This window comes from Pleurodeles waltl, chromosome 2_1, assembly GCF_031143425.1.
Source record: "Pleurodeles waltl isolate 20211129_DDA chromosome 2_1, aPleWal1.hap1.20221129, whole genome shotgun sequence".
Classification (NCBI taxonomy): Eukaryota; Metazoa; Chordata; class Amphibia; order Caudata; family Salamandridae; genus Pleurodeles; species Pleurodeles waltl.
The window spans coordinates 370,136,330-370,149,206 of NC_090438.1; the positions used below are offsets into that span (position 1 = coordinate 370,136,330).

At 41.6% G+C, this 12,877-nt stretch overlaps 1 protein-coding gene across 5 annotated transcripts in view; it reads right to left on the reverse strand.

Moving 5' to 3' along the window:
• Positions 1 to 12,877, reverse strand: part of POF1B (POF1B actin binding protein) — a 268,805-nt gene that overhangs the window by 157,789 nt on the left and 98,139 nt on the right. For 4 of the 5 annotated variants that reach the window (XM_069212651.1, XM_069212643.1, XM_069212647.1 and 1 more), the window contains exons 5-6: positions 8,119 to 8,214; positions 1,272 to 1,337 (exon numbers count right to left, since the gene is read on the reverse strand). In XM_069212651.1, coding sequence (XP_069068752.1) covers positions 1,272 to 1,337; positions 8,119 to 8,214 — 162 coding nt within the window. The remainder of the gene's footprint in view (positions 1 to 1,271; positions 1,338 to 8,118; positions 8,215 to 12,877) is intronic. The other variant, XM_069212653.1, reaches the window with a different exon arrangement.

The window sequence follows — 12,877 nt, forward strand, 5'->3', positions numbered from 1 at the left end:
GCAGACATTAGATGGGGAGGTAGGACCGCTCATGGATGAAGAATGGCAAAAGGCCCATATAGCCCTACAGGGAGGAGACTATAGCAACACAATTCTGTGTGGTGCAGCTTAAATATATGCCTAGGACATACCTCAGTAGAGACATATTTTGGTGGTTTGGAAACATTCAATCCCAGAAGGCGAGTAATGTGGCGATTAGCTGGAAGACTTTCTTCTTACCATACGGCTCTGCTGTGAGACTAGCTCCTACTGGGGATAGGGAATCATACTCTGGTGAAGTGATGGGAGAAGTCAACAGTTATAAATTGGCCCTCTTACACATTGCCTCATCATTGCTAAAAGCAATATAGTTATGAATTTATTTGCGAAATAAAAATCAATCAATCTGGAAAGTTGGGTGCTGAGCTTGGACCACTGCATAACTCTTGAGATACCCATACACATAAGATGCCCCCAGAAGCATCTCAAAATATGGGGTAACTGGATGCAGTTTAGAGGCATGTGGGTAGATGTAGGGAAGAAGTGGAGTACAATATGTTGCAAGCAATCCAGTTTTCCTACAATAAATTGGAATTTGAAAGACGCACTACTATGATGAGGAGTGGACACTATTACACACGACGCCGTTGTGCCTTCTACATCTACTAATCATACATTAATGAGACCATATTTTTGCCGATTTCATTCACCAAATATCAATATAAATGTTAATGAAAAGATTGCACACAGGTAGGCATGCAACCCCCAAAAATAAACTATTGCACAGTATGAAAAACGTATCCCATAAAAAACTATAATAATGACAAGAATCATGCCTATTGCAGCTACTTGTTAGATACTGTTCTCCAATGAACAATATTTTCGTATATCATGAACTATGGACTGTACGTAGTGAATTAACCAGTGTGTTGCACAAATGGATTGCTAGGAACCGAAAACCCAACTAACAGAAGAAATCCGAAATAAAAGCCCTGTAAAATGTTGTTTCATTCCTTACGGTGTCTTTTAAGTATCCTGTGTGTTAATGTGTTGTGGGCATTCCAGGCCCTGCTGTAGTTCCATGCAGGCAACTCCCCCCTCCCTTTTCAGAAACATTCCTTTTCAGAAATACGCACGCTGCGCCCAGCAGTGCTGCAAGATTTCAAGGCTATCGCTTGTAAAACCGAGACACTTCATCTACATTTCTGTTGAGCATCATTTCACTGTCACACACACTGATTAAGCGTCTGTAAGAATTATGAAAATCCCAAAAGTAACTAAGCACGTTTTACCTGTTGAAGAGACTGGTTCGAATTTTTTCTTTCGGTGATTTGTGTTGTGTTTTCAAACACAAACTCCTTTCCAAGTTAAAAAAAAAAAAAAAAAAAAAAAGATCATCAGATTCGGCGGCTTTTACAAAAATAGACATCTATGTTGAATATCGTAATCCCGTTAAGGTATTAAATTGCTTTATTTGTAGTGTGCACCCCACACCAAACAAACCACTCACAATACAACCGCAACGTTTTACGAATGTATCAAAATACGGAGCACATAAAATTTCCAGCATGATTTTTGCTTGCATAAGCAGGAATAAAGCACTCATGATTCGTTCCACATTACAGTTCTACATCAGACACAAAGGGGGTCATTCCGACCTTGGCGGGCGGCGGCGGCCGCACTCACGCGGCCCCCATTCCGACATTCCAGCTGGGCCGGCGGGCGCAAACCAAGTTTGCGCCCCCCTGCCCAGCGGGAATGAGGCAGCAACACAGGAGCCAGCTCCGAATGGAGCCGGCGGTGTTGCGGCCGTGCGACAGGTGCAGTTGCACCCGTCGCACTTTTCACTGTCTGCTATGCAGACAGTGAAAAGCTGGCCGGGGCCCTGTTAGGGGGCCCCTGCACTGCCCATGCCAATGGCATGGGCAGTGCAGGGGCCCCCAGGGGCCCCAGGACACCCCTTACCGCCAGCCTCTTCCTGGCAGTGAAAACCACCAGAAACAGGCTGGCGGTAAGGGGGTCATAATCCCCAGGGCGGATTATCACCGCTGGGGCAGAAACGGCGGAAAACCGCCGGCCCCGGCGGTCTGACCGCGGCTTTACCGCCGCGGTCAGAATAGGGAAGAAAGCACCGCCAGCCTGTTGGCGGTGCTTTCAGTCATTATAGCCCTGGCGGTCTTGGACCGCCAGGGTCAGAATGACCCCCATAGTATTGATGTGCGTACATGTGACATGAATAACAGGAAAGTAAACACGTCTTTTCCATTTTCAATGTGAAATAAGGGAGTACAGATTAACAGTACAAAGCAGCAAAAACAGTGCAAAATCAGTTTTTACCATTATGTGACCAATACAGACACAACACATATAGACAACGTAAACCATACCCATACTATCGTCTCTTTTAATGATAGCTAAATTATTATAATTACATGCACAATCCTGGCCGAGGAACACTACGTGAGAGGCCATGTAGAAAAAGGTGAGCCAAGGAGAGGCGATCAGAAAGGAAGAACTACGGTGATGGGGAAAGCGGTTCCTTAACATCAACCTGCTTTCCTATTTCAGCGTCTGAAGTCATGTCTATTAGCTATTCTTTTTATATGGTTCAGCAGGTGTGTACAGTTTCAACATGTGCATCACTCATTTTTCTTAACAATGTCATGTCAATATTTTCAAAGTTCGCACTCACTGTATGCCAAAGGGAAAGCCTTAACATTCCTTTGAGTCACAAATAGTTCAATATTTTTAAGCTTTCACTTATAACGCATCTACCTTCCCTTGCTTTCCTGTAAAGCCACACAATACATTCCCTATGCTATGGTTCACTGTGCTCTATCCAGACTCATTTCATTTCAGCCCATTCATTGTATTCACTGCCTCATGTTTGTAATATCCCCAAAACTTTGAGGTTATTCTGACTTTCCTTAAAATGAATTTTCCACGATTTGGTTTCCTCCAATGTGGTTTCTCAGTTTTCCATTTCCATTAATTCACAAACATCACATTCTGGCATAACTTCCTGCAGGTCGTGAAATGTATCATTCAGACTAAGAGCAGTGGTTTGTTTGCACAGCCACTGAGACTGTACTTAGCGCAATGAAAATGAGCCCAGGTTCCATGTGCTATGTATAGTTCTCAAACAGAACATAACATGTTAAATTTTTCTGATGCAAATTTTTTTTTTTCAGACGGTCCACCACTCTCATCACCTTCATGTTATACATCTCTTAACCTGGTCTCTGAGATTTAAGGCTTTTTCAACAACTGTGTTCTTGTGCACCTGAAGTAACACAGTCTTTATAAGTATAATTAGTCCTTTCAGGTATCAGTGCAGAATATTTTCTTTTGGTGGCATGCCCTACCATCATTATCTTAATTCTAGGTTAAACCACATTCATCTCCTTTCTCTCCATGTGGCGATTTACTGCATCACTGCATACTTTACTTCCATGTTTCAAAACCAAATATGAGTTACAACTATAAATAAAGGAAATAACTGACTTGTAAAAAAAAAAAAAAAGTATTAAGCACACATTATATCTATATAAAAGTGTGTCTGCACACTCAATGTGCAAACAAAGGACTGAGATTCTGCAATACTGATCGCGACCAGGCGTCACAGAATCAATAATTTTGTGTATTGCTAGGTCAAAACACAGTGTCAATAAGAAAACCTGGGCTCTAGGCAGCACTATACAATATTACCTTCAAGAATAAAAGGAATAAAATTAGCAAACCAAGATGGTGAAAAATAGTATTAAAGGAAATTGAAAAATGGTCAGCCTTGAATTCAGATACCAGTTTTTAAGTTAAAGAAGTGCAGGAAAACCGACAAGGCAAGGCTGGTTGTTGTTTACCACGACACAAGCCAATTGTGATGGAGTAGGAGGGTCACATAAGCCTAGTAGGTCACACAATCAAGTCTTATCTTAGAAGTTAGACCCTCATTACGAGAGTGGCAGTCCGAAGACCGCCACACTTGTGCTGACGGTTATACCGCCACACTCCTGGCAGTCCGACTTCCCAATCAGAACCCTGGCAGGCAAACCCACAAGGGAACCACAGTTTGCACTGGAAACATGGTTCCAGACGGCATGACGGTGGTCGGAGTTGTACTCAGCCAGGGTGGCGCTGAACTCAGCGCCATCTGACTGATTACAACTTCCCTTACCGCCAGCCTTTCCATGGCTGTTTGACTGGCAATGAAAGGCTGGTGTTAAGGGTGTGCTGGGGCCCCCCCTGCCGGGCACAGTCAGAACGCCCACTGTCTGCGTTGCTATTCGGCATCACTCTATCCTACAGTATAGGACTTGGCTTCCTTACGGGAGCCAAGTCCTATGTCGTAGCACTGTTCCCGCTGGACTGACCGGCGGAAAGGTTCTATTACAATGTTCGCACTAGTCAGCCCGGCAGTAACATTGTAAGAGGGTGTGGGGGTTGCCACCGGCATGGCGGTGGTGTCCTCCCTGCGGCATTTGGAGTCTCGTGGTGGGACCACCAACATCTTAATGTGGGCCTAGGTCTCTTGTATGGAATTCCAAATCATTAATCTGGATAGCGGGATGCTGAAGCCAACAAGCAGGGATGTGGAATTCCTCTCGCCTGACACCCAGGACATTGTTTGGGGTCAAGGGCAACAAGTTTTCATGTTTATTTTGTCCTTTGGACAAGTAGGCCCAACCCCCTGCAGCACAAATTCTTTGGCTGCCAGTGTACAGGGAAGGGAACTGTCTGCAGTTGAGGTAATGTGTGTGTCCATTTGTCTATATGCTGTTCAAACTTGTATTTATGGTTCCTTAATGGAAAGCCTTCATTGTTAGGGTGAGCGCTGTAAATAAATGTTTTAAGATCACACTGCATTACTGACAGTGGTTCCAGGAAAACCACACGTTTGAAAAGTTTAACAATATGAGGCTAAGTATAATGCTCCCAGAATGCTCTCTGATTAGATGCAAATATTTGCAGAAGCTTGTAAGCAAGAGTGATTATTCTTTGCTTTGAAAATAAAATGTTCAGAAAAAAATGCAAGTAGGAAAAAAACGTTTTGCCACTATGATATTTTAGGTGCTATTTCTTTGAAGCATCATTTAGTCAAATGTGTTGATGCATGCTACTATTTCCAAAAAATATTCCTAATGGAAAATCATTATGGGAAGCATGAAAATAAACAAGCACTGGCAAAGCCAACCTATCCAACATTTTTTTTTAGAGTCTTTTAGTTTAGTCAATGCATGTCATCTTACGACATGGCTTTTGTAACACTTTATTATTGTGGGAGCTGCCCGGCCCTCACCATTGTAACAAACACTGGCAAATAGAAAAAAAGAAAGATTTTCTTCTCAAAAAGCACACATTGCCTGCAACCAGTGGTGTAACAAAGGCCCCACGGGCCCCCTCAGCACAGCACCTGCCCTGAGTGAGCCTGGATTGGGGGAAGGGGGCGGCCATGTTCTTTGCGGGGGAGACCCCTCCAGTTTTGTTACACCAGTGATTGCCACAGTAGTTCCTCGTACTGAACAAAACTACTTTGTGTGTCAATATGGTCCTTGTGGAAGAGCAGAATGCGATCACTCACAGTAAAGCCAGCCGATAGAGAGAAAAATAGAAGTTTAATAAAAAGAAAATGTCTTTGTTAACGCCAGACCTAATTACAGAACCAATTCCTAAAGAAAGTCACAAAAAGTGCACCAATGGTATATGCCTTAAAGCACGGAAGTTAGTAGGTTTGCAGACTCAAAGGCATTCCAGCCCTGGAACTATACTTCTTCTTCCAGCCTCAGTATGTAGATCTGTAGAAAGGTGGCAAAATAAGGAAGTTACTATAGTAGGGATTGAAATTGCAGGAAGTCAAAACCTACTATAGTAGTAGCCCTGGCATAATCAGAGAGAAATTATCAGAGCTCCCATAATTTGTCACCACACTACGTGGCACCGAAGGGACAAGTAGAATTTTTCACAGAATAAGTAGATCTAAGAAGCAAACTGTCCCATGGATAAGTGGATATTTTATTAAATTCCACATGTATGAACAAGGATCCCAAAAAAGTTTTAAAATCCCAGGTGAAGTCTTGAGGTTTAGTGTCAAAAGCTCCAGAAAATAAAAACTTGAAAAGTGTATTCCATAATCCTAGCCAAACTGCCGAACACCCTCCTCTTTCTTATTTTGAGATGACCAGATATCTAATAAGGTAAATAGACAAAATTTGTAAGAATATTTATATAGTTCAGTTTTAATCTTCAATCTTTCTCATACTGATATGTCCACTTGCAATGTTTTTTTTCTGTTTTCATCCGCCTCTACTCAACTCTTCCATACTAGATAATGTGCATGTAGGTCTAACATGCATCTAATCAGGAGTTCTTCATGGATGAACTCCAATCTTCCAACAATATCTTGGTGGTCTTGTTTTAAATAACTTAATTTTCCTTCTCAAGTGTAGAGTACGTAAGCACAATGAAAATGCTACATCATTGCAAAGAGCCTGTAAGTGGGCATTAATCATAACTTGTTATTTCTGATATTGTTGCACTGTCTTGGCCAATGCATCAATTAAGTGGAGTTCACTTCAAAATCTTTTGAACATTACTTCCAAACGGTGATTGTGTATTTGATTTTGATGGTGCACAAAACTAACATATAACAGTCATCATTTTAACCAAGTAAGACAAAAGGTTCTCCAAAATACATAGGAAAAGGGGTACTATTTGTCAGAGTGAAAAAGTAGAAAAAATCTCCCATGGATAAATGTGCAACGGATGTATATCGATTGAAAAAACATTACGGCAAAAGCTCTATTTTCTGCAAGACATCAAATTTCAAGTATATATTTAGTCTATCAGCATCAACTGTGGAAAATTAATTATATGATATGACCAAGAGAAACATATTAGTTTTTTTCTCTTTTTTCTGATGTGCTGTAAATGTAAATACTCTGATAAACAGTATGCTCTACAGAAAGTTATACCAATAGTTCCTCATCTATAATCTCGCAAAGATAATCTTTCACTGCCTGTACCCTAGGGAAGTATTTGTCAATAAAAATTTGGTTCAGCATGCACTTGCTCTGTTGAATGAAGTCCTTTAATTTGAGTTAAACTGGTTAAAGCCTGACCTCAGCAACACAAAAGGATGATGGACTGAGTCCTGAAACTTTTCAAACACTCACCCCAAGTCACACATTTAAGTTAAATCCATCATTCTTTTGCTCACCATGCCACCCCAGTTTGGACCCAGCCATATGCAAATCGGTTTTGACCCTGCGCCCCATGAGAACAGTCAAGCCCGAACTGCCAGGCCAAGTCCTCCCCGGACTGGAAACAAGCATCCTGGGACCAGTTTTGGGGAATCATCCCTCATCAGCCAGGCTCAAGGCTGATTTGCTTATGGGTTGGTCCAAGCTGGGGTGATGTGGTAAGCAAAATAACAATGTATTAAATCTAGGTCTGTGATTGAAGGTGAATGTTTGAAAAGTTTCAACACTCATGGGGTTATTACAACTTTGGAGGAGGTGTTAATCCTTCCCAAAAGTGACGGTAAAGTGACGGATATACCACCAGCCGTATTACGAGTTCCATAGGATATAATGGACTCGTAATACGGCTGGTGGTATATCCGTCACTTTACCTTCACTTTTTGGGACGGATGAACACCTCCTCCAAAGTTGTAATAACCCCCTCAGTCTATTATTTTATTGTGTGATGTGGCTAAAGCCCGACATCGACTAGGTAATTGTTTTTGGAAGTTTGTGAAATAATTCTGTTCTCTCATTTCTTCTGGGGGGGTCTGCTGAGCTAAAATGTTGTAGTTCATAAAAGGGGATGTTTTTTGGTCTGAGACATAAGACACAAAAAGAACAGCAGGTTTGTATCTTTGTCATATGCAAAGTTAGATATTTCTATATATTCATACACATTTCTTATAAAATATGTGAGCAGGAGCACAAAACAGCAAATTGATTCAAACTACTGGCATTTCGGCACACTGTTCAACATAAGGAAACAACAGTATCGTTCACTAGAAAACCACGGTTTTCAGCTCTCTCTGAAAAAACGGCATGGCTAATACATTTAACCAGTTTGCTAAAGGATACACCCCTGGTATTGTACTGAGTATGGGAAATTGAAATTTGGTCTCACCTGCTCTGATGATTGATAAGATCCCGTCCTCTGTTGCTGAACATTTTCATGGACTTCGTTTACAGAGACTCCTGTAGTTACATGGATGTGTTTTTCCTATGCAAATGAAATAAATCACATTGTTAGGAGCACCTAGAACACATGGTCACAGAGGTGTGTGAACAGTGTTTATGCAGTAGCTCCCAATAAACAGAACCACAAATCAACCTCAGCAAAACAACTGGTGAGACCGTGCTCCCAAACACATTCCAATGCAAGCATTTCCTAGAGCTTTCTTACAGTAGACGTTCAGAAGTCATGAGACGACACACACAAGCCACAATACATGGCCTACTCTGATCTCAATAAATTAATAATTTCAATCACAATAAAGCAGTACGCACACAAAGACACATCACTCCTTATCTGTAATATAACAATCAATCCCTAAATTGTTGTTACAGTCCAGCAGGCATCTGTCAGTAACGTTCTTTAAATTAACAGGTTTAGTGCAGACCCCTATCACTTTCTTTATAGATGTAGCACTCCTATACAGTTCTTGTTTATTTAACACATCAACCACATCATGCTAACTCTCTTTTCTTTGCCACGTCTGTTGCTCCACTTCTACACCATTTATAGCATCTACATCTAAACTCTAATTTGAATACCAAATCTTCACTCTCCTCCAACAATACCCTTCTCTTTATAACGTATGACGCAAACTGGTACATGTGCCATACCTACAAGTATTTTTTAGATAACTGGATAGCCACACAATGTTAGACATTACCTGCTAAATACTGAGGTACAGTTCCTTCACAAACCCCGTAAAGTAACTGTAGCTCATTCACATACTTATTTTCTAGATTCTTACAAACATTCCTCATGCCACAAACTTCTTTAATATATGTATGTTGATTCTGAAGATCCTCCTGATCCATTGCACCAATATTTCCTCTATCACACCTTCATTTTGGCCACCTGTGAGAAAGTGCAATTTTTTGCATGCTCACCCCAACCTTTTAGGACAGGGGCCGCTGTTTTTTTACTCTTTGCAATAGGATACTCCTTTCCAGGTCTTAGTGCATGTGCTCTTACACCTAGAACATAGGTAATTGGCTAACTCCAAATTGGAATATTTAATTTTCTTATAAGACCAAGGTACATGGTGCAGAAAATACACCTATGGCATTGAAAGTTAAATGTCACCTTCAGCTGCAGCACTTATTGTGTTACCCACTAGTGCACCAAGGAAAACATGGAGTCATACCTACAAATGTAGCCAACTGCATTTTGACAAGGGAAAAACCTATATTTTAAATATTAAAATGTCAACCCTATGTAGGACTTTGGGCTCATAAGGTAAGGTGTGTTGTATTTTCACATAAGACATGTAGAAATGTAATGTCACCATACATTATTAGTGTTATTCTCCCAAAAGCGACTTTAACTATGGAAGGCCCTGGGAGTCCTACGACAAAGCTAGAGTACATTTTAAAATATTTATTCTGTATCTTGAGTTTGGAACCAGATTTAAAAAAAATGCAACCACTCTTTTTAAATGTTTATTAAAACCCAAATTCAGCGTTGAAGTCTTTTTTTAAATAAACATTTAGTTAAACTAACTTTTAGAAAGCTACCCTTTCCCTGCCTGACACTCCTAGAGGCAAATTTACATTAGCTCTCCAGCAGCTGTCCAGCAAGTCCTTGACCTTAATGAGGTGTGAGAACTGCCCCCAGAGCAGAGACACTGGCCTGGGAATGGGGTGGTGATTTTCTGACCCTAGCAGCAAGACCAGTTGGGGTGGGCTCAGAAATGTCATTAATTTCAAATGAAGGGGCCTGCCCTGTCACAAGTATATGCCAGGTAACACCTGGAAAGGACCGGTCTTTGTCCCCAGTCAGGCTGGCACCAAACCCAGTGGGATGAGAGCTATCCCCAGAGATACTTTTCAGTGACCTCAGAGGAAGGGACTGCTCATTATCCAGGCCACACCTCTGGGTGGGCAAACAGACTCTGCACAAAAGTAGAAGGGCTCCCCATCTCGACTGAAAGTAAGGTGCACTGTAGGATTGTTTGCAACAGTGCAAACAGGATCAACTATAAAAGGGGTAGGATTGCCCCTGGGAACTTGTATAACATTTGTCAGTCAGAAGCTAGGGATTATAACCACCTACTAGCTGGGGCAAAGTATTACTTAGTACTCAAAGTTACTAATCTTAAACCACTTTCTAGACCTGTGGAAGAATAGAAGGACTGCACCTGGTATTTGAGACTTGTGAGGAGACATAAAGAGCTGGACCTGTTTCCCCTTGTACCAGGACAAAGAAGTGTTCTCCAAGGGTCATTTGGCCAACCTTCTGTATGACTATAGGGACACAATGAGTTGCAAGAGGACTTTTCCATAAGTTCCTACCTGAACAGTTGCAACTGGACCTGGACTGGATCCTGCTGGTGGCCCTCTGCTGCAGTGAGTCTCAACATTTAAATACTGAGCCTCAGGTCTTGAGACCCTGGATTGTGCTTCACTAGCCTTCTCCTAACATCTCTGAAAAGTTGGGACTTTCTCCGACTTCCAGGCCTTTGGAAGACCAAGACCAGCCACCCAAAATAATCTGCTCAGGGCAGGACTTCGCTGGGCTGAAGAAACATATTTCTACCTCATGGTGCAGCAAAAGATTAATTTCAGATGGCCTTCTGTGAGAACATATCTGGCCTTGTGAAAACTCTCGTCAGATACAGCCTGCAACCTATTCCTGCTGGAGTATTCTGAACTCCAAAAAAGAGACTAAGCCTGGCATAGAAATTTTAAACAGACAAGGGCACAATAAATATCAGACCAACAAGAGGACTCGTCTGGGCATGAAATTTAAATGTTCCTGCTTCAAGCTTTTCCGCACAAACCACAGCTTCAGAAGGACCTCGTCCAATGCCTATTCCCCTTCTGGAACTCTTCTCAGATACAGCATCCAAACTTGCCCTGCTGGAGGATTTTGACTTTCCATTTTCAGAGACTTAGTCCGAAGATAAAATCTGCGACCGAGAAAACTACTTCTTGACCAAAGCTCCATTGTGGTCAGCAAGAGATTTTGCTTGGGTCCCAGCCAACTGCGACCATAGACCATCATTGGCGCTCTATTTCCTCTTGCCCCCTTTTTCAATTAAATATTTAAAGATTCATAACTCCAGTTCCACTCACTGATTTTTGTCAATTTGTTGTCATTTTGTTTATTAAATTGTACTTTACTTTTATAGATTGGGGCAGGATTGTTATTGAGTTGTGTTGGTAACTTTTTTTATCGTTTTGGTACTTAAAAATGCTTTACACATTTTGTTTACGTTAAGCTTGTCTGCTTTGAGCCATAGCTAGAAGCGCATGAGCTCAGATTTTAATTGCTTAAACCTTTGACTAGATCTAACAGGTTGGTGTCTGTATTACTTGTGGTGGATTCCCACCCAACTAATAATTAATTGTCCTACACTGCCTTTCTGTACATGATTATTCACTGGATTGTTTCTTCCATTATCTCAAATGGATTGTTTTTCTTGTGCAGTAACTTCAAATAAAAAATAAAAAAAATTCTCAATATACTTACTGTCCTCACTACTTATCAGCTCAACTACCTGTTTCAGAGGACATTGTTCGGGAAGAACACACTTATCTCTCCCACTGTTACAATTCCAAGCTCAACAATCTGTGATGTCACACCCCAAGGTTAAGACATCTCAAACTGTAATATTCCCTAATTGTTTTTCCCACAACCTTAATGCCATTAAAGCAGAGCAAAACAACTGCATTATGAAAGCATTTTGTTTCTAGAACACAATCATCCTATTTTCCAAAAACAGAGCTGATCAAATAATTTTTTTATCCCAAATTGTAAATGGTGAGCCTAAATCCTTAAAAAATGATGCAATACCCATGCGTTTTTCCAGTATGCACATATATTAAGGTAAGTTCATCTTTCTGAGCCACTGAGATGTTGTCCTTGTTTTTTTAGACAATTTCTTAAACTTTGGCAGGTATTATACTACCATTTGGATAACAAACTTTAATTCTACTTTCACCATGACCGTTCCATAAAGATTCATTCCCTCCGCTTTTTAGGTCTACTCTTCTCCCATCAATCAATCAATCAATCAATCAAAAAAATGTGTAGAGCGCGCTACTCACCCGTGAGGGTCTCAAGGCGCTGGGGGGGGGTAAATCAGAGGGGGGCAGGGAGGGTCACTGATCGAACAACCATGTTTTGAGGTCCTTTCTGAAGACCAGTAGGTCTTTGATTTTGCGAAGGTCGGTGGGGATGGAGTTCCAGGGTTTGGGGGTGAGGTAGGAGAAAGACCTGCCTCCTGATGTGGTGCATTGGATGCGGGGGACTGTGGCTAGGGCGAGGTCGGCTGATCGGAGGTTGCGTGTGGAAGTTAACTCTTTCATTGAGGTAGGTTGGGCCGGTGTTGTGGAGGGATGTGTGTGCGTGGATGAGGATCTTGAATGTGATTCTCTGGTCTATGGGGAGCCAGTGAAGGGATTTGAGGTGTGGTGAGATTAGTTCGTGGCGGGGGAGCCTAAGGACGAGGCGTGCGGCTTAGTTCTGGATTCTCTGGAGTTTAGGTTTGAGTTTGAGTGTGGTGCCGGCGTAGAAATATTTCTTTATTTCACCACACATACCTGACTTTTCTTCTTTTCCAACTCTTCCATGACAGCCACTGCCTACTGCAAAGTGGTTCTGAAAGTCAATGAGGAACGATCTTCATAGTTTTCAATTTCACAAACAA